General features: G+C 36.8%; 1 protein-coding gene and 1 long non-coding RNA gene across 2 annotated transcripts; one reads left to right on the top strand and one right to left on the bottom strand.

Moving 5' to 3' along the window:
• Positions 1–13823: 13823 nt before the first annotated feature.
• On the bottom strand, positions 13824–15793 carry LOC149017037 (uncharacterized). Its single transcript, XR_016173169.1, has 3 exons — positions 15328–15793; positions 15060–15244; positions 13824–14956 (listed from the first exon to the last, which is right to left on the bottom strand). It is a non-coding gene; the product is annotated as an uncharacterized LOC149017037 (long non-coding RNA).
• A 1079-nt stretch (positions 15794–16872) lies between these two features.
• On the top strand, positions 16873–21630 carry EMB2296 (Ribosomal protein L2 family). Its single transcript, XM_089151337.1, has 2 exons — positions 16873–17498; positions 21117–21630. The coding sequence occupies exons 1-2, from the start codon at positions 17059–17061 to the stop codon at positions 21457–21459; spliced, it is 783 nt and encodes a 260-aa protein (XP_089007463.1). The 5' UTR covers positions 16873–17058; the 3' UTR covers positions 21460–21630.
• The last annotated feature ends 1673 nt before the right edge of the window (positions 21631–23303 follow it).

Here is a 23303-nt window from a genome sequence, read left to right as displayed (position 1 = left end):
CTAAAATCTCCTTTGTATTATCCGCCAGAGTGGGTCCCATTGGTGAGCCCGGATTTCTTTTCTATCCCAAAACAAAAATATCGTTATGTATCTAATGGAACCAATTCAGTATATATTTACCGGTAAATCAGTCTAGTATGAAATAGGTTAAAGGGCATAACTTAACACGCCTTCATTAGCTTCAAAGTTTTTGGTAACTGATGAAATACCTAAACTTTGATATCAGAGCCAGTACCACGTCAATAGTTCGAATCCCAAAAAAGGCACCTAGGAGAAGATTACTTGGAGTAGAGTGAAAGTTACTAAGAAATGGGTTAATTGTTATTTTTTTCTAAGGATTAGACGACTAATAATGAGACTTATGAATTAAATCTAACAGTCAACAGAAAGAAACAAATCCTACCAACACAGAGCTGTTCTAGTGGTGAAACCAATACCTCTTAATGAAGAAGTCGTGGATTCGACTCTTGTTAAGACATATTAATATCCCTATCCTCCAGCTTTATAAAGCCCTTTTATAAAAATAAAAAAAAGTAAATCCTATATATATTTTATGCATAATACGAAAAGAAAATAATTGAATCATTTACTTCACTATCAATTAGGTGTGCACTATAGACCCTGGTTGTCCCATTCTCATTAGCAAAATAAATAGGTACAAATCATTATGGCAGAGAATGTTTGGGGTTTTATATTTTGTGAAATAAAAAGGGCAAAATGTAAATGAAGTAAACGGAAAAAAGAAAAAATATGATTGTTATAAGAATGTGTTTGCTATTTTACCTCATATCACTTATTTAAAAATTAAAAAAAAAAAAAAAAAAAAAATTTTTTCATCAAACCCAAAAGGGAAAAAAGTTTTTTTTGGTTTTTGGGGGTTTTTCAATTAAGCTTTTAAAGCAACTTATTGCCAGACAATAAAAAGACTCAACCTTATTAACTTAGTCATCGAAAATCCATCTGCGAAGCCAGCCCACAATTAACATAATTATGCTAGATCATCAGTGGATGGTGACGTGGCATAGTGTATGGTAAAGAAGTGGCTTTTGGTGTGTCGCGGCCAGAGGGGTGACAGTTGGAAATGTGTGGAAGCAGCTTTACAAGTTAACAAGAGAGAAAACGTCTAGGTTCGAAGCCGCGCTTAGTTGTACAGCACAGCATCACGGACCCACGTACGCCGTCACAGGTCCCGTCCGTCTTACACCTCCCATGGTATTGACCACTTTTTTTCCTTTTAATAAATCAATCTTCCAACGAAAATGGACCCCGGAAAGGCGGAAATTATTTAATAACATTGTTAGTTGTTACTGCATAAACAAAAAGATTCCTCAATAATTTCTAGATTAAACACTTGTCAACACATAATCACTTTCTCTCTTAATTAGCGACAATAAGTTGTCTTCATTAGCGAATCAAAGGAAATAAATAACTAGGGTTCATAAAGATAATGCTGCGGAGGCCTACCTTGTTTATACACGCACGTGCAATGATGAACACTTACCTATTCTTTTGCCTCTTAAGCTTTATCCATGCATCCATGGATTCCTGCATATTATATTATCTTATCCATTGCCCACTGGCATTTTCTACTTTCTAGAAATTATATATTTACATATGAAAAAGATTAAAGAGACTCTACACTTCATTCATGTTTGTATTATTATTATTTTTTCTATCTAAAAGCAAGCTTATATAAAGTTTTCCAGCTGAAAATCTTTGGAGGCATTTAAAGAATTGTTTAGCATAAAATACAGAAGGCAATTCTATCAAATTCTAGAGATATTAAAGGTTTTAGTCTCACGAGCAATAAAATCTGCATAAATATTGTTAGACCTACTAGTAAAGGTAAAAGATACATACTGAAAATGAATACTAAGTTTCAAAATCTCACCAACAATACAACAGCACATCAGTCTAAGAAATGACTCCGATCATTGAGGGTCTCAATTGCACATTTGTAGTCCGAGAGAATAACCAACTTGATAATGTGAAGTAATTTTACCAATAAGATATCGTTTCTTTTCGCCTCTAATTCCACTGCAATTGCCGACATACTAAGACTAGAATGTGCCTTCGCAGCTAGAAAATCTCGCCATGCTAATCCCAAATAATACAACCTCATCCTCCCTTTTTACTTTATTTGTCCCAAACGCCACCCACATAAACATGTTTGTATTCAACAATAATAAGCTTGGCTATATGAATTATTATCTTCCAATCAACTCTATTTAAGACCATACTAGATACAAACAAGGTCTAAGTTACGTATTTCCATTATCATCACTTCTCTTAAAATTGTCTTAGCTAAGTCTACTTTTAATTCTTTTAAACATTTAAGTCTAGATTAAATAATTTCTCTATATACATGCATTTACAAACATCTATTAAACGTTATTGTGCCACTTCAAATGATTTTCTTGTAGCTTATCATTTATCAGAGCTATTGTTATATCAACTCTAACACGATCATTTCTTATATTATCCTTTCTAGTCATATCACTCATCTATGGTGGCATCTTCAGTTTAACTACACTAAGTTTGTTTATATGATATTTCTTAACAATTCACTTCCTTAATAAATATTTACATTATTAAATCATCTATATTCAAACTAAATACTTGTGTTAATCTCTCCTTTTATTTTTATGTTTTCTCGTGATAATCTTTCTTTTAAGACATGAATCAATCTACATCCCCAGAGTGTAGAAAATCTAATTATCTCCCAACATAGCCTTCTAGTGCATGAATAAGATAACTTTCCCATGCATTCTTTTTGAAAGAGAAAAAGCTTCCAGTAAAACTTCACGGGTTACTCCCAATTGCAAAGCCCATGGTTTTTAAGAATAGAGAACTGAACTAGTAGTATTGCTTCCATTCTGTGGGCTGCAACTATGACTAGGCATTTTCAGGACTTAAAAGCCACTTTGATTGATAGAATTAATGAACTCACACTACCCATCCCTATACAGTACAAGTTTAATTGATCAAGACAATAAAAGAAATGCAAGATTGTTAACTACGAATTAGAACCAGAGATTGAGATAAGATTCACGGAAATATGTCAGTACCTAATAAAAAAGAAGTTGCATCCAATAGAATTAACATGGTGATGATAAGGAAAAAATAATAACCAATTGGGTCCAACCGTGTTCGGGTCAAGGACCCCGATCAGGACTAGTTTAAAGGTTGGACCAATAAAGTAGCATAAGTGTTTAGGAATCCGACAATCATGGAAAGAGACGTGCTCCTATTAAATTCGGGATGCACAATTGTGCTCTATATAGAAATTACAACTGACTCGAAAGAAGAGAGGAAAACCCTACAATCGGATAGCCACTAAGAGAGATAATGAACGAATCCAACAATCAATAATGAGGAGGTAAACCCTACAATCAGATGGCCACTAAGAGGGATCATGAACGAATCCAACAATCAATAATGAGAGGTAAACCCTATAGAAACTAAAGTATCACACAAATAAAATGTATCTAAATCGTCTCCCTTTATTATCGTTATTCAATTAAACTCTGCAACTAACAAAAGTTTTGTGGTGATCCATTACTGATTTAACCATTAGAGATGGCATTTCGACAGCAGAGTCGACCCATGTCTAACCTTGTTTTACAGGTAGGTATTAAAGAATGATCAACTTTTGGACATATCACATAGACATGGATTATTGCTGACTAACTTGTCATAACTACAGTCTAATTTCCCAACGGTCAACAATCCATCAAATTTGAGAGATCACTAGGTTTTGGGATGAGGAAGTAAACCTACACAGTTTGAACTACTAAATTCCTGATGGATGGAGAGTCAGAGAGTCTCCGGTATTCAATTGTGGCTTCGGAAAGATCAAGGATGAAAGCAAGTCAACATGAAATCCCTTGCTTTTCCATTTCACCCAGAAAAGAATGGAAGTTCTTCTCTTGTAAGATCCTAAGAACATCAAAAGGAAATGCCATTTTGACGTGTAAAACTGAGATGATGAGGTTATGACCCATCAGTCACCAATGACATAGACGGCCACGTTTGACTTTCACAAGAGAACAGATTGAATAGTCATAGATTCGAGTCCACATCAGCCCGATCTATTCCAGCATTTGAAAACGACTGGATAAAAATGAACCAAATTCTTTCTTGAGGGTTTTGACTTCAACATCCAATATGAATCATAGAATTTGACCTAAATCAAAATCAAACATGAATTGCATTAATGGTCAATGGTGTTTGGAAGATAGTAAAATCTGTGTTTGCGGACACAAGGAGGAGAAGAAAGAAGAAGGTTTTCCACCAACTTCTCTAGGAGACGATAAAGAAATTAACAAAGATTGGTCAGCCCACATCCTTTTGGTGGGACATGCCCAAGAGCCATGGCTCGATTTGACAATTTGGTGTAAAAGCACTAGATTAGACTATCTTAGAATATTCTGATAAATTAAAGGGCTTGATACATCTTATACCGTCAGCTTCAGAGCTTTTAGCACACTGATTAAGACCTAATATTAGGCATGCATGATCTCTTCCAAGTTCCAACTTCGAACTAACTAACTACACACAATGCTAGCAAGGGATCGAGAACAATTTGTTCTAATATCAAATGAGCCTGCAGCCGGGCTGGCCGGCCCCTATAATTGTGAGACTAGAGCACAGAGTTCTAGCTGACATAGAGCCAGGGGTCCTCACCCAGCAAGGAACCACATTTAACCCTTCACCCACAAACCAGCTGAAGCTGATCGACAACTTTCCTCCTCTACCTTACCTTACCTTACATGTCCTTTTGATTCTTCTCCCATATGAGTGTCTCAGAAACGGCTGGTGGCTGGTGGGTACCATTCTAGCTTGTACTCTTTTGGCTTTCATTAAATTGGTCTGATTTGAGATTGAGGTGGTAGAGTTGTGTAGAAGTTTAGAAACGCCACAACTGAGTACCTGAAAACAATTTTCCACATGAACCCATGCATGGGTAAGGTGGTTGGTAGGTGCAGCCAGCCTTATCAATTCGAATGAAAAAGGCTTAAAAACCTTCAAACTCTCCAATGGCTGGGGTGGCATTAACATATAAATAACAATAATCCATTCTTATATACATTTTTATTATGGGTTGTGAGTTGTTGTTATATATCTACCAACCATATAAGTATGTTGTTGGCGAACGGATTATAAATGTCTACTGATATGGCCCAAAAATGATTGGTAAGGTACCGTACCAAAAATGGAATCAACTTCTTACATTCATCATAATGGTATTAATATATTGAAATCTCTCTTTTCTCCAAAGTGAAGTTGGGAGCATTACTTTCAAATTTAAATACATGATAAACTTAGAGAAGATTGTTAAGATAGTTTATTCTGTCTAGTCCTTGGTTTACAAGAGTAATTAAAATCCTAAGAAGGAAAGCTTAGGATCACCATAAGAGAATACTAGCTTTCAAAAGGACATGCTTGATAAAATGGCTCATAGAGTAACTCTGGGAGGTGGTTCCATTGGTAAAAAAATAAACGACGACTCCCAAATAGGAGGTTAGAGTTCGATTGTTCTCGAGGCCAAGGAAGAAGCCGCGCCTTATGTTTAAATTATATGTAACAGCTACCCTTAAAGATGTGATTAGAGTGAACTTGATTCGTCCCCTTAAAGTTTCCGAGCTATATATTTAATAAGGTAAACGAAGTTTGCTTAGGAGGGTGGTCCCATGAGATCTATCTTCTCCACATATGAAAAAGCATTTATATTCTATTAAAATTTGAGAAAGAGAGAGAGAAACACATGAGAGTTTTATCATGGAACCCTAGAGTGTTGGACCACACTTGTCAAAAACTGCTTTCCATTTGATAATTATTTGTGAAACATAAGCTATGAGTTAAAAGTACATTATTTGGGTATCATATATCCAGTGGTTTTATTTATGATTCTTGGGATCAATTTGTTAATTGGAATGATTTGATCCTGAATCCAAGAACAACGGAACAAAATTAGGGTTCTACCAATGGAAACGCAGTTCAAAGATATCAAGTAACAGCAACAAAGCTCTGATTCTTAACAATTATGCTAAGAATATATACTGATATAGGTTGAAGTCAACACATAAGGGAATCAAAAATGATTGGTTTTGGAATTGGAACTAAAATCATTGGATATTTTTAAAGATTCGGTAGCAACTAGTAATGCTGGAAGTGGGACACTTGAATTCAAAACCTAGAGTTGCTATATCACCTCCTTAAATAGATTTTGAGTTGTTAAGATCGTTAATTAGGATTGATTGTGGTTGCCATAAGAATATTTTGGTTGTTCCATACGTGATAGCAACACCATGATTAATTGTTCTTGGATTCGATTTGGAGGATCTACTTCTATCATATTAGCCTTTGGTTTTCGAGTTCCATAAAGGGTTAATCTGTAATTTTTCCTTTATATTGTTTTGGTTTTTTGTTCCGTCTAATTAATTATTTGGTTTTTCTGGTTTGAGCATCATATTGATGGTACACGTGTATGCCGAATAACTAGCTGAGAAAGCGAAAATGAACCCGAAGATGTAGGTTGTGTGATCAAACTCCACAAGCAATTTTCTTTTATTTTTCAATTTCTTCTTCTTCTTCTTGCGCGCACCACCATTTACTTCCTCAGGGGGAGCTTTATATTAATACGGCAGAGTGGGTGCGAACCCAAGACCTCCTCTAGGGAAGTTGGGTCTTAATCGCTTTAACATACTATCTTTGACAATTTCTTCTTCTTCTCTTGTGCTGTGATTTCTCTAAAACCATGGTCGTCTGATGTCAACAAGTCCATTTAATGTATTGGATGGATATGGGCTGTGGGTATGGAAGTATTTTAAATTTTGGATAAATATGGGCCATCTGTGGACATATTTCTTTACCAGGTAGGCCCAACCTTGTATCGGCTGGAATTGGATCCTTGCGTCAAGTTAAATCTTCATGGGCTCAAATGCTGTGCTGTCAAATTTGGGCCTCCAGCCCAAACATATATATAACTCATGTATACCCACCAAGCCCAAAGCTCATTCGGTTGACAACTTGACATAACTGTTTTGTTGAAACCAAAAGCCATTCCCACTATCCAAAATAAATGTTTCCGGCCCAAATAAATAATCGTTTTCTTTTTTTTTTTTAACTGAAAATGTTTCGTCTTTCATAAACACCAAAAGTTCTAATTCCTAATTGGATAGAGAAGCGGCCAAAAATGTGAATTGGGTTCGAGCCAATGTATGTTGAAAAATCCTATAAATACTGGGACCTAACTTATCAGTTTTTTTCCCCTTCTGCGCGCAGCTAGGGTTTTACTTTTACTATATGCAGAGCAGAGCGAGCGAAACGGCACACATGCGGAAGCACCAAGGATGTGATTTGTAAATTTAAACTTTTTTTTTTTTACTTTTAAATGTAAAATATAAAGGTTTGCATTTACATATATATCCCTATTCTTTAATTTACAACCGTCTAATCTATTTTTGTTTACGTGGCCTCATCCTAACAATTACTGTCGCAAATAAAAATCCTATTAATATGAATACCCCTTTTATAGAGTTAAATTAACTTTTTTAAGTATGTCTTTAAGGAAGGCTTTGTCTAGTGTTGCCCAAGCTTACGCATAGAAATGCAGATCATCACGGAGTGTCCACAAACTCTTACAAGTAGTATAAATTTTATAATTATTTTTCCTCCGATAATTCTGGATTCTTTCGCTAACTTTTTGTTCTCCTAAACAGCTGCAAGCAAAGGTGGGGAATTTCGTTCTTCCGTTCTTTATCCCTATTGTTAGTCCAACCGGCCTCGCCCTCTTTCGCCTCTCCCCTGGTGTCGTGGATTTTTCGCACCGAGCCGCCCGGCCTTGGACTTCTGTCTACCCTACTTCCTTATTTTTGGGTATTCACTCCCTAATTCCTCTCCTCCTTCCTATTCGGCGCAGTGTGGAGAGATTCACGGAACCACTTAACCACTTCACGCCTCGAACAGTAACAGCTGCGGTTAATTTCCTCATTCCGTTGCTTTTTCACTGGGAGAATGTTGTAAAACACTCGGGTGGTTTAGTCAAGGGAATTTATTCTCTGGTTGGGGTTTTTTTTTTCCCAGCGGCTGTTTCTTTTGGATGAGCCTATGACATTATGCAGGAGAGAATGAAAGAAAGACAGAATGAGAATAAGAGAAGTGGTAGTGTCATTTATGTGTCGAGCGGAGGGGCAATCGTTACCGCATCTCGAGCACTCGCGCCCGACACCAGCCCACCCGCGGCGAAAAAGAACTTCGCACTCAAGTAGATGCTTTGGATGTAAGATATTCAAATAATCTGAAGAAAGACGTCGATCATCTGGTGAATGACGCCAAGTAAATATAAATGTTTATTTATTATTTTTTTTTGTTTTTTTGGTTGTCTTACTATCTCTATTCTTGTACCCTTTCCTTTTCCCTCCCAAATTTGCCCGAATAATGGCTGCAATATGGATTACTAACACACCAATTCGACAAGATGCATTTTCAACGTTATTCTGATACCACTTTTAAGCTCCCTCCCCCAGAATAACGTGGTTTCAAAGATTCAAACCTATGACTGCATGCTCTGATACCAATTGTAAATTATATTAGTTTATTTGACGGTCAGATTTCTTAATCCCAGTAAACATAGCCCTACCTTTGCGTGCTTAATTTGCATAAAATTTTATGCTTATAGATCGATTCGAGGCTAGAATTCACCAGCCCGAAGATATATACCCATTTAAAATCTTTTACCATTCCCAAAAAACTATTGGGTCGCATCCACTACAGGGGGGTTTTTTTCCTATTATGTGCTTTTCATTCTAAATGGTTGTTCCCAAAAACCCTCAAAGGGCAACTTCTCTTCTATAAATAAAAGGAATCCGACATTCTGCCGTAAGGAAATTACCCAACAACAAAGGCTTTAAGATTATCCCTTATTTTAGAATCTTTTTAATTTTCAAAAAACAAATCGATTGATTGCTACCTTACCCAAAAAAAATATTGATTGCTACATTTTTATGTTATTATAATTTTTTAAGGATAAATTTAGGGGAAGAATGTTTACTAAGGACTATGAATCAGTTTTTTGGTAATTCTGACTTTTTAATTTACGCCGTTAGATTTAATTTTGTTGACACGGAGAGATCTCCACCATCGGCAAACAAAAATCCATCTTCCCACACCCTTCCCCCGCCTTGTCTTCTCTCTATAAACTTGTGCAAGAAGTAGCCAAGTAGGTCATTCTTTCCATATCTTCAAAAGCTCCAAACTGTCATTTCGTTCTGATAAGCTCCAAACTTCCATTTCCATTTCATTTCTATTATGTTCTGAAAAGCTCCAAAATGCCTCGTCTGAAGGGTGTTTTTGCACGGAAGAACGTCGGAGTTCTTCCTCTGACTTTGACAAAAAAGTTGACATTATAGAGTTTTTCACACCCCAAAGCTATAGTATGGTGATTGCAAAATGTGTAGTGGATGCGACCCAATAGTTTTTTGGGAATGGTAAAAGATTTTAAATTGGTATATATCTTCGGGCTGGTGAATTCTAGCTTCAAATCGATCTATAAGCATAAGATTTTATCCAAATTAAGCACGCAAAGGTAGGGCTATGTTTACTGGGATTAAGAAATCTGACCGTCAAATAAACTAATATAATTTACAATTGGTATCAGAGCATGCAGTCCTAGTTTTGAATGGATGCCAACCCAACTCGACCCACATTCGTAACATATCTTCAGGGAATTTTCATTTGCGATATTTTTATCGTTAGATGTTTGCCATGTGGAATTGAATTGAAGTTGCTATTATTATTTTTCTTTATACAACACGCAACCTCGCTTTCCTAAGCTCGTATTTCAAGTTTTTCACTGAAGAGGCTCTTCAACCTCTTTCTCGGTTTCTGCATGTGAAAGTCGGAAATGCCAAGCAGATGATATTTCTCGTGCAACAACACGGCATTATCTTCCAACTTTTAAAAAGCCATGGCTTTCGCAAGTACGGTGATATTTTAGGTTTCACTTTTTCCGATTTCTTTCAGCTTTGTAGATGCAGAGGATATTTGCAGGTGGATGGACTGGACTAGAGGTAAAAGCTATTATTTATCTTTCTTTCTTCCGCCGTAGATGATGTCCTTGTAAAACGTTTACAAGAAGCAGAGGTTATTTGCAGGTGGATGGATTCATGGATTTGAGGTAAAAGTTAATTTTTATCTTTCTTTCTTCCGCAGGAGATGATGTTCTTGTAAAACGAGTAAACGACAGTTCTTGTCTTCCAACTAATTCAATTTGTGGGTTGCACAGCAGCATGTCTAGCTAGGTTGTCACGTGTCATGTGTGTAAATGGGTAATACACGATGAGTTATTCTTGAATTTTATTTTACAGTCCGTTTAATAAATAGCCTCTTTTCTGTTCAATGTTTGATGGTATTCCATTTGATTTCTTAACATTTGGGAATGGTAAAAGATTTTAAATGGGTATATATCTTCTTGCTGGTGAATTCTAGCTTCAGATCGATCTATAAGCATAACATTTTATGCAAATTAAGCACGCAAAGGTAGGGCTATGTTCACTGGGATTAAGAAATTTGTCCGTCAAATAAATTAATATAATTTACAAGTGGTATCAGAGCATGCAGTCATAGGTTTGAATCTCTGAAACCACGTTATTCTGGGGGAGGGGGCCTAAAAGTGGTATCAGAATAACGTTGAAAATGCATCTTGTCGAATTGGTGTGTTAGTAATCCAAATTGCAGCCATTATTCTTAGTAAATCTGGGAGGAAACAGAAAGGGGACAAGAAGAAAGACAGTAAGACAACCAAAAAACAAAAAATAATAATAAATAAACATTTATAGTCACTTGGCGTCTTTCATCAAATGATCGACGTCTTTCTTCAGATTATTTGAATATCTTACATCCAAAGCATCTACCTGAGTGCGAAGTTCTTTCTTCGCCTGGACAGAAGCTGCCGTCGCGTAATGCTCGGAGGCAGTAACTATTGTCTCCCACACATAAATGGCACTACCACTTCTCTTATTCTCATTCTCTCATTCTCTCATTCTCTCCTGCATAATGTCATAGGCTCATCCAAAAGAAGCCGCCGCTGGGGGAAAAAAACCCCGACCAGAGAAGAAATTCCCCCGACTAAACCACCGACCGAAGAAGAAGCTCCCCCGACTAAATCGGTATTCGGAAGATTGCTATTTGTCCTCCGACGGATAGTGCAAGCGGACGGTTTCAGTCCCAAAGCAGCTATATCGGTGTCGGAAGCAGTCGTTACTCCCTCCGAGCACTTTGCAAGGGAAGGATCTCAAACTTACATAGATAAGATGGAGAAACATTTTATTTCTAAAATGTTTCAAGTCGAAAAAGTGGTGGATTTGGTGTATTCTTCTTCAGAATATCTGACAGCTTGTGTATTGTTTCTCGAGGAATTTAATTGGGTGATCACTTAACTTGTATCTTCTACACTATTCTGCCAGAGTTCATGGTCAACTAATACCAAAATCAGGATCTTGTGGCAGAGTTCTTGTGTGTGGATAATGATGATGGCCAGGCATTTTACAGTAAGAATTTGAGAAGAAAAGCATTCTTCAATTAGACAGCAACAAACATAAAAATCTCAAATATCTTAGTTGTTTTTTGATTTTCCATGAGTAAGTACATTATAGAAATTATTTAGTGTATCTGATTTGTAGTCCATGGCATGGCAGTATGATTTCTTATTACCAAAAAAAAAAAAAAAAAAAGGATAAGAATGTTGATAAACTTGAGCAAGAAGGACTAATGATGTTCTGATTACAAAGATCAAGAAGCCACGTAGTGAAATTAGGCCAAATCATCATGCTTGCCATAGATGATGCCTTCTTAGGGCGGCAAACTGTGTTGCCCTTTAGTTAAATAAATAAAAATGTTTCTTACCAAAAAAAAAAAAAAAGACATCAAATAGGTAGCATGTTTAGAAAAATGATGTGGTGACGTTAAATGTGCACTATATATTATCATGGATCATGCTAGAAGTAATGCTATGGCCGTTATTGTTAAGGATTCTTAGTCATTACCTTCATCATACGGGTATTTTAGGTATTACGTGTACGTAGATATTATGTTGTTTCCTTATTGTATTTTCCTTTATATAGTACTTGTCATTCTTCATTAATCAATACAATTAGAACTATAATACTAATCAGAGAGAGAGAGATGTCTAGGGAGAATTTGTCAGAACTTTGCTAGATAGAAGTAGAAGTAGAAGACATAATATTTAAAGCTGTTCATGAGGAAGAAGATCCTTATATTAGGCTCAGAAGGCAATCCAAAATGAAGCATATATATAGAAAGGGCGAGGTTAATCACATGGAAGGAGGCACACAGCATTCATGAATTAATTTGTTTTTCTTCTTCTTATTAAATCTAATTTGAGATGGAAGATTAGCAAGTAGAAGTAGAAAAATGGAACGCACAGAAGGACTAAAGATAGAAACAGCATCAACCCAAAGCAAGCTAGCAAACTGATCTACATACATCATATTCATATACCTCCAAATTTTATTCTAATTACCTAATTAGAAACGGCTGGTGGCTGGTGGGTACCATTCTAGCTAGTACTCTTTTGGCTTTCATTAAATTGGTCTGATTTGAGATTGAGCTGGTAGAGTTGTGTAGAAGTTTAGAAACGCCACAACTGAGTACCTGAAAACAATTTTCCACATGAACCCATGCAAGGGTAAGGTGGTTGGTAGGTGCAGCCAGCCTTATCAATTCGAATGAAAAAGGCTTAAAAACCTTCAAACTCTCCAATGGCTGGGGTGGCATTAACATATAAATAACAATAATCCATTCTTATAAACATTTTTATTATGGGTTGTGAGTTGTTGTTATATATCTACCAACCATATAAGTATGTTGTTGGCGAACGGATTATAAATGTCTACTGATATGGCCCAAAAATGATTGGTAAGGTACCGTACCAAAAATGGAATCAACTTCTTACATTCATAATGGTATTAATATATTGAAATCTCTATTTTCTTCATAACAGTTTTTTTTTTTTTTTTAATTAAAACTATTTGATTTTTTTTTTAGTAATTGAATACAATCTTTGCACCAAGTCCTGCTTACCAAAGGAGTGGAGATAGCGAAGGAGGAGGAGAAGTATAGCAAAGCTTGGATATCAACATGAAAAATATATACAAACCTAAGATAAGAGCAGCTGACCTCCAGTTTTAGGCCTTTCAGCTGGAGATCCCGCATCTGCAACCATATCACTCGTCTTCTCATCCTAAGAGGTAGGGACTCAACATTTTAGGTGAAAATTAAAATGAAGGCAAAAGTTCTGAAGATGCCATTAACTCAATTAAATGCTATAGAGTTAATAATAGAAAAACTAACATAAACCATTTTTACCCAAGTTTCTACAAAAAAGAAGAACTTGAAAAGCTGGAAAACAGTAGTTAGCAAGGAAGATAAGACCCACTCTCTCGCTGGCTGTACTATTACAACTTATGCCAATTGAAGTCATATGAGTTCTTTTTATCCTTCCCCTTCTCCTCTCTTCACTATCTCCTTCTTTTTCTTCCCTTGTTACTGACATCATGTTAGTCTCCACCATTGTTCCTCTGGACAATCAACTCTGCCTCCCTAACTACTCCTGCTAAAGGCACACTATTGCTTTTTACCGACAAGCATTCTATATACGGAAGAAGAATCCTGATGGAATCGAACCATCATCCCCCAGATAATTTCTAGGTGCTCTTCCATTTGAGCTAAGGATTCACCTAAAAAAACAAGCATAGCTATCAAGAAAAACAGAAGTTCTAGCTACTTGTCACACAGTCATAGTAACCAGGCCTGAAAATGCATAAATGTAGAACCATCCATCAAGCATAGTGGTTAAACTGATTTTGAAACCAACCTTATCGTTTGCCACCTAGGATGATGAACATCTAATTATTTGAAGTTGTTGAATGGGGTAGAGAAGGAGGAAGAACTCTTAGTTTCTAGAATTCGAACCATGTTTAAATCTCAATAATGTTGCCCCTATCCAATATCAAATTTACAAAATATATTTCAGCATTCAACCCCAAAAGATGAACTCATAACTGTGAATTTAAGGTGATAATAACCTACCATGCTGCACATTTGTACATGTCAATGTGCATTCGAGAAGTAACTGACCCATTCTAAACCACTAACAAATTGAATTTGATTTCAGATCCCACATCCTAGTAAGGAATGAGAGGAAATGGAGAAGAAGCTCTCCATTATAAAGTAATTGTCCCATTCCAAACCTGAAACATAATGTGTTGGAAGTAAAGCAGGAAATATTTCTTCCTATTGAAAGTAGTTTAGGTAGAAAAAATGGAGCCTAATAACTATGTGAAGGAGCTGAATGAATAAGATTAGAAGGAGGAGAAGCAAAATGACATCACATTATCCTGAACTCTCAATACCTGTGAAATATCACTTGACATTTTCACCACAACCCAAGACCTGTTCAAATTGCAACCCGAAATTTAGGAAAAGTAGCTATTTATTAAAAGCCAAGGAACTTGGGGCAATCCAAAATCATCGTCTCAAACTAAGGCCATCAAACAGTTATCATCAATCCAACATTAGAAAAATGATTATCAGATTCACAATTCAACATCTTATTAAATTTGTGCCATAAAATTGAAATCAAATGAAAAGGAAAATCCATAAGATTTATGGACCTTGAACATCCTAATCAATTGATCAGTTGTAAAGTAAAACAGTACGCCAAGTGAAATGAAATGAAAAGCCAAACCCATAAAGCTTTGTACCTTGAAGATCCTAGAAATGAAAATCACTTGTCTTTATGGACTTTCTTCCCGATCCAGCCGGCTACAAAATGGGAGTAAGAGACACTGTAGGAGGAAACCTGATTGGAGATGCAGCCTTATGTTACAAGTGTTCCTACTTTTTCTCCAATCTCAGAAGCAGGGATTTCCACCTGAAGAAGAGGGGGGGCCACAATTTTCAGACCCGAAAGAACCAAGAATTACAAGCAAATCTTTAACTAGATAGAAATATTAGATGTTCTACTTCTTTTTTACCTTCTGCAACAGTAAATGCTTGGACAGCAATGCCTGCACTAACTAGTATGAAACATAGGGAGAAGGAAATCAAAGAGAGAGTAACGGAAGTTGCAAGATATGCTCCTCCGTATTTCGCCAATAGCTCTTTAGCTTGATCCCCTTTGGATTTCTCACCTTGCCCTTCGTCTCCTTTCTCTTTCAAGCTAAATATCGGTAAATTGTAACTCCATTAAAGGTAAAGTAAGCGTTTCTTAGAAAAAATAAAAATTCAGAATCAATGTAATACCTTCCACAGATCAGCATCAAGAACCGAACTTTTTTGTAATTTCTTCAGGAGAGGGAAGGGTTGTCTGGGCTTCCTCTATCTCCTCTTTGAAAGCTTGAATTCTGAAGTGCTTAAAATCGGATTTGCAGTAAAGTGGCGAAACATAGTTGTGCAAAACTGCTTTATTTCTCTTAAAGAGCGAAGACGAAGGAGAGAAGAGGGAACAAGGGAATTAACCATGTATACATACATCCGACTTGAGTGAAAAATCAATTTTTATTTAAAATAAACCGAATCATGTTTTGAATGACTAAAATTTAATAAAATCTACATGACATCCATTCCAACGTGAAGCACAACAGACACCACCTTGTCATTTGCCAATGGTACTAGCCCAGCATACCAGCACTACAATCTTAACAGCAAACCATTCCCTTGTTCCCTTTTTAATTTTGTCACTTCAACCGTGATTGAGGTTTCATAGAAACTATAGGTATCTAGTTGCCAGAAATCCAAAAATTAAAAAAAAAAAAAAAAAAAAAAAAAAAAAAAAAAACTAGTAAAGTAGTTTTAAACCAAACGTGGCTAATGGTTCATTCAGATGTACAGAAGATCTGCTAGATTGAATCTAAACTAAATTCCGTGAACCGAGTAATTGCAAGAAGAACAGTAACATATTTATAAAGAATGTATTGTTTTCATTTCAAAGTAAACTGCAAACTTAGTGATTGGAAGACAGAAATATTCTTTATTATTTCATTAGGGCTTCTGTTACCTTTAGGGAATCGACGGTGTCGGGGAAATACGGATCAAGGGAAGAGTTGACGGCCGCAGCAGTAGAGTCGTGGGAACGAAAAATGATGAAGCCAAGGCCACTACGGTCAATTCGAAGGCGTGAGATGCTACCATACATCTCGAAACGACACTTAAGGTCGAGGACGGAGCAGTTTTGGCCGAGCCTAGATTCGACAACCACCGCAGGGGACCTACGAATGAATAGAACAGGAGAAATTAACGAAAAATGTATTAGCAGATCCAGGAGAGTGGATGATTACAGCAACTTACCTTCAAAGATTCAGAAATTGCAGTACGAGAGAGGAACAGCCATCCAAGAAGACAAAATTAAGAACCGGAGAGGAGAATAATCAAATACGTACTAAAAATGAAAGAATTTCAGTAATGAAGAAAGGGTTAAATCAAGGAAACAAGGCGTTGATGAAGTAAATGGAGAGTAAAAAATCGACACAGAGAGAGAAGAGAGAGGCGATTTTGTTTCTTCGGAGCTTCTTCTGAATTTAGGGTAGAAGACGAAGTCTCGCGCCCTGTATTAGGTGTTTCAAAGCGATTTTGAAAATGCATGGGTTGGTTTCTCTGGTCCGGATGAAGGGTTCGGTTCATATGGCAAACCGGTCGGATTGTTCACTCAGTCACTCTTTTTTTTTTTTTTTTTTGGTAATCGTTCACTCAATCACTTAAAACGTATAAAACGTATGCAACAAAAATCAAGAGCCAGGACTTAATTCATAAAGATCGGACGAAGGAAAATCGTAAAAACTGAACTAGGGTTTTTAAAACAAAAAAACTAGGGTTTCTACTTTTCTTGGTATTTATTCTTCGTACAGCCTCACCGAGCGTTCTTCTTCCGTGGTAACCATTTTCGGCGCCTTTAACTGAGAGCCAGCCAAGCTTGGCTTTCTTCTCAGATTGAGAGTGAGAGAGAGAGAGAGAGAGATCCAGAAGTGAAGTTGAACGATGGGGCGTGTCATCAGAGCGCAGAGGAAGGGAGCAGGATCCGTCTTCAAGTCCCACACACACCATCGTAAGGGTGCTGCTCGCTTTCGTAGTCTCGATTTCGGAGAGCGAAATGGTTATCTGAAGGGAGTTGTCACAGAGATCCTTCATGATCCAGGCCGTGGTGCTCCTCTTGCCAAGGTTACCTTCCGTCATCCCTTCCGATACAAGCACCAGAAGGAGCTTTTCATTGCTGCTGAAGGTATGTACACCGGTCAGTTCCTCTACTGTGGTAAGAAGGCTACTTTGATGGTCGGCAATGTTTTGCCTCTCCGAGCCATTCCTGAAGGAGCTGTGGTCTGCAACGTTGAGCACCATGTTGGTGATCGAGGTACCCTGGCTAGGTCTTCTGGTGATTACGCCATCGTCATCAGTCACAACCCTGATAACGATACATCCAGGTCTCTTTAGATATTTGTTTGGTCAAGCAATTGATTGAAATTATTGATATATTGATTCGTTGAAAGCTTAGTCTCTAGCGTTAATATGCATCTTGTGCTTGCTGATCTGTGCTTTATTGGTTTGTGTTTTGCTTTAGTTTATAGCGAATCGGTTCTATATTTGTCTTACATTTATATATATTTATTATATATTCATACAAAAGATCATGTATCAAATGCTGGCCATGCATGGAATTCCTCTGCTTGATTCTTGTATGGATAACAGGTACACTAGGTGGCACCCAGATATCTGATGGATACTAGCCCTCTCTAGTGTGTCCATGCCCATTTGGTTCGAGATCAACTCAAATTTAGATATTTTGTCTTGAACATCCTGGAAGAGAATATGTTTTCATCCCCCAATGGCACAACCAGTCTGGCAGCAGCTGGAAGAACTTAACTGTACCATTAATTAGACAATAGTCTTTCATTTTTTAGTTTTAGAGTAGGGATTTGTCATGTATGCAAGGTGCTTTAAAAGTGTTAGCATAGGAAGTGCTGATGACCATGGCAGCATCAGTCAACTAAGAAAAACCTGAGAAAGATTGTCAGGGTACATTGCAACCTGCAGTGTGGAGATCTCAGAATGGTGTAAACTTTCTTTTGATTCTAATCTTCCTGAAAATTATTAGATGCAAATATCTAGACTTCATCATTCTCTAAATGAATCTCGATGGAGCTTTTTGTCTTCTCTATGCCTATTATGAAGCTTAATGGAGCTAGCTTTAGGGTATCAGATAATGATCTGATACATTGTAGGTCCTATAACCGAGACCTCTCCCCTCAATATTGTCAGTGCAGTAAATTTGCTGATCAATCACTCCAGAAGACAAATTAAGTATGAAGCCCTATTTTGGATGCAAGCAGATATTTGCCTGAGCCTACAGCTACCTTTCATGGGTGCATTTTACAGCAGCATAAAACTTCTTTTTACTTGATGAGTTCATCCGTTCCTCTGGAAAACCTACCTAAAACCCCTTAATGACCTACAGCATTGGCTACTGTATCATTTGAAGAGCTCGTCCAGTGGCAGATCAATCAAACAGAGCACATAAGGTCCCAGATCCAAATTCTAGGCTCGCAAGAACCACTGTTATTTTCGTAAATTGAAATTGGTTATTATGTCGGCAGAGACTTTGGGCTCTATACAGCGTTGGTCTTTATGGCATGGAACGTGGAGTTCACTAACTGCTTAATTATCCTGAAATTCGAATCATTACTCGTTAAAAGCAAATAATAGATTTTTTTTTTTTTGGGGGGGGGAATAAGCAATGAATAGATAATTTGCATATGTTTGAAGGAAAATATTTGAGCACACCCAAATTTTCAATCAGCAAGAGTTGGAATCAATTTCTCTAACCGCAAGGAAGAGTCACCTGCATGCATCCAACAATTATCATTACAATGGTTAGACTAATGAGAGACTTCGAAATATTTGCTAACATACCATTAAAGGGCAGCTCAGTAATTCAGCACCTCTTATTGAAGTGGGTTTGATTCTCATTCAAGTCATTATGTCTTGATTTAGGTTTTACCTATACCTTGTTTTCAAGGATATGATTTGGTTGATCAGTTCCCTTTGGAACCAATTAGTGCTTTTCCTGGCAATGTGTTGCACTGTATTTGATTCCTCTTTTCAATATCTGAGTAATTAATTAAATAAGCCAAACTATTTTGTGTGAAGGTTGAGCATTATTTTTTCTAGTGTTCTATGAATTTAGCTAACTTCCCAGTGCTGATTAAGTTTCTGTTGACTATTTTTGTATTTCAGTCGCCTTTATAATCCTACTGAATTTAATCTCCGTAACTGCTTCTACTTGGTGCAGTTTTTTGTTTTATGATACAGAGTTTTGATTATTTTCTCTCATCATGTTACTATTTGTTACTACCTCTGTTCACACCCATGCAATTCATTTATAAGTCAATTCTGTTACCCTCTCATCCATCTACAGCCATATCTGGTGCACCAACTTTATCTGTTGCATAGGCAATGGTTTGAGAATTTGTTAATCCGGGTCAAACTAATACAGTGTTGTTACTGTGTAGCTCATGTGTAAATTCACTGGATACTTTATAGGATATTGATGAATCTCAGGACTTTTGTGAAGCCATACTGATTAGATTGTATATTGAATGCATTGCATGATTTGTAAAAAATTCAATGTTGCACAGTGGGGGAAAAGGTCAACCAACAATGTCATGGGTATGTATGTGTTTTGGCATGTGCCTATTTCTACAGGGAGATGATAATAGCCTTCTCTTATTGTGGAGAAGCTTGTCACACCTTGCTGTTTATGAAGTGTTTCCGTTAATGTAATGTTGTTCACCTTTACTAATTTAGAGCGAAAATGAAGATGCGTACTTTCTGAAATTTATCCATGGATCATCCTTCAATCAAAACCCTGTAGACTTATTTTCTGCCCTTTCAAAGCAGCCCATACCCAGACCACAAATATTAACTTCATAACTGAAGTTCAAGAATTACATCACCAATAACAGTTTTCCGGATTCCACCTGTTTTTTCCTTAAATTCCGATCACTCAACTTCTTGACACCCAACATATAAACATCGCTAGTTTTTCTTAGAGGGGTATAACTCTTCTTTTTTATTGTCCTATTTTGAAAACCCTCACCAATAGAGGGATTCTTAAATAAATTTTGTTACTTCTATAGCATCATTAATGAAATAGGCATTTTGTTTGGGGTTCTATAGGAGAGATGGTGGAGGGCCCTCAGGAAGAGAAACCTGAAATGGGGATGTTGCAGTGGAGGGGGAGATAACATTAAGAATATTAGGTTGGAAGAAAATTGCACATTAATTCATCCTGGCCTTGGGGGCACTCACACTTGATGCACTACATTCTTCACCCGTGTTCTAGTTACATAATTACATGGTATAAATAGAATAGATTAAAGCACATCCACAATAAGTCTGAAATTGAAACATATTAGAACTCTATCAAAAGAAGGCTGATGTCTTACTAGACCCAATCTCCAAGACTCAAAACTAGACTGGGTTCATCTCCATCTAGGTTAACCAACAAGTTTTGGATCTAAGGCCGTGCATCTGCATTAGGAGAAGAGTGACGATTTCAGTTCAGAAGTTCTCCACTTGACCTGTAATATAGTATATGCTACAAAGCAATGATCATATGGTTCACTCTCTTGGTCTTCTTCCAAAAGTAAGTTTTAATTAGCTTCACCAACCTTGTTAAGAATAGTGAATTTAATGTCTAGCAAATGCTTAATTGAAGACATGTTCATGTATCACAGTAGTTCCCCTTTTGCATATCTGTTTTAATGTTCCAGATGTGCATTTTTAGTATTGTTTTCTTGCCTCACTCTGCTATGAAATTTGTATAGTCAATTAGTCATTTGTATGTTGCAGTAGTAATATATTTTTGGGCATTTGTATTGCAAACATGTATGCCCTGTGCTTTGAGTATTGTCTAAATTCAACAAAAACAATCTCTCAGTCCAAGGGTTTTTCACTCCGATAAAAGTTCCACATTTGAAATGCTGTTTCTGATATAAATTTTTTTTTTGACACTCTTGGTCTGCTTTTGTATTTATTGGTAGGATCAAGCTTCCCTCTGGTTCCAAGAAGATTGTACCAAGTGGGTGCAGAGCTATGATTGGGCAAGTTGCAGGTGGAGGCAGGACTGAGAAACCCATGCTCAAGGCTGGAAATGCATACCACAAATTCAGAGTGAAGAGGAACTGCTGGCCCAAGGTTCGTGGTGTTGCCATGAATCCAGTGGAGCATCCTCACGGAGGAGGTAACCATCAACACATTGGGCATGCTAGCACAGTCCGTCGTGATGCACCTCCTGGCCAGAAAGTTGGTCTCATTGCCGCAAGGAGAACTGGTCGGCTTCGTGGTCAAGCAGCTGCCACAGCTGCTAAAGCTGATAAAGTTTAAGTATTTTCAAGTCTTGTTTTTCATATATCCTTGGAACCTTTTCAGGATTTTTTCCCTTCGAAGTTTTGTAGTAAGAGGTTTGTCAAGAGGATTAAGTTAGTTTTGATATTGCCTTAGAGACCTCCAGTAATGTTAATGGTGCCTCATCATTTGAGATTTATTCTAGTGTTATATCCTGGTATTTTTTATAAACATTTGTCCACTGAATGATTTTCCTTTTGAAGTGCTTACTTTTTTTATCATGGCAGAACTTTTTTAAGAGTTGCGTTGGTTTTGCAGTTTGGTGGGGGGGGATGTGGCTGATTGAAATGCTTTGATCTATCTTGTGGATGACAAGTAGTTGATCTAATCCTGAAAATTTTAAAACCTTGGAAGATAGAAAGTATTCTTGGGTTGGGTTTGAACGCATTTTTTAACCTAACCCAATGCTCATTATTGTTATTTGCCAAAAGTACACCAAATAAAGGTGAGTCTGTTGAATAATTGCATGCGTGTCTACAGAATGCAGTGATGGGTTTCTTATTTTCTTCTTTTCAATATGATTCAATCCTGGACATGAATGCATTGTGTAATTGTGCTTCGGGAAAATTAGGAACAAGGAGAGTTATCAAACCGCACTAGAGAAGTGTTTACCAAAGGTTGAGTTTGGGTTAAAAGACTAGATAGGAATTACATTCCTAGCTGGGTTACAGATTTAACTGAACAGCTGTAGAGATGAGCAAGAACCACATCCTTAAAGGAGGATTAATTTTGCCATCACACACATAGAAGCTAGAATAGCTCTTCTTCTCACGGTGTGACTTTATGGTTGGTTTCCCTTCTTTCAACCCTTCCTTTTGTTCAACTTTTAATGAAGCAATTAAAAAAAAATTCCGTAATTCAAAAGCAATACCAAGTAAACAGAGTGAGTTTGATCTCCACCCCAGTGAAAATGGAACGTCATTATTTGACTTCAACTCTTATGGAGTCTGTAGGATTCATTAGTTGTGATGTTTAAAATATGTAATAATGTTGCAAATTGAAGGGTTGAATGCTTATGAAGGAATTTGGACAGCCCTACTGAGACTGTAGACATTTTTTTTTGACAATAGGTTTTGTGCATTTAATTCATAGCATTCAAGTCTACTTTTTTGATAAATACACTTTTGAATGTATTGAAACATGCACTTTCTACATACCAAAAGATAAAGAACATACACTGGTTACTCTTGATTTGGAAGACCTCTTTACAGCTCCTTAGTAGGTTTTATCCATAATTACAACTCATTGTCTTTTTCTTTTGTTTTTTTGAATAAGAATAATTAGATGTTATTATCACTTTTGATCAGTGGAGTTGAGATGCGAACATGCTACCAGTTGGCTTTGCTCGTAACTGACATTAGAGGTTGCCATTCCCATTATTCACCACAGAAATCTCTTGGCTTAGAAGCTTCAATATTGGTGGTTTAGGGGTTTTCAATAGAGTCAAACTTTTGAAGAATTTTAAAAATTTAATCTTCTCTATTCATCAAAGTAGAGGTCCGTGTTTTGTTCATATATTTTCATCTCACACTAAGAAAGAGGTATACTTCTAAATTTTGATAAGATGAATTAGAGATAAGATCCTCAATAAGTCTTGAATCTCCTCTTAATATATGGTGGACAAATGTTAGAAAAGTAATACCAATACAAGTTTTAGACTCCAAACCTCCACCCCTTTCTTTTTTTTTTCTCAAAAAACCTCCACCTTTGATAACGGCAAGTTTTTTTGGTGGCCCATTTCAGTAACAGTATTCCATTTTGTTGGTGATCTTTGTTTCTTTTTTTTTGGGTTAATTGGTAGATCCCCAAAGATAGATTTGTGA

The sequence above is a fragment of the Hakea prostrata genome, chromosome 4 (genome assembly GCF_041222555.1).
Source record: "Hakea prostrata isolate BN-2017 chromosome 4, UWA_Hpros_2, whole genome shotgun sequence".
NCBI lineage: Eukaryota > Viridiplantae > Streptophyta > Magnoliopsida > Proteales > Proteaceae > Hakea > Hakea prostrata.
Note: the sequence above shows the minus strand (reverse complement) of the source record. Positions and strands in the feature narration are given on the sequence as shown.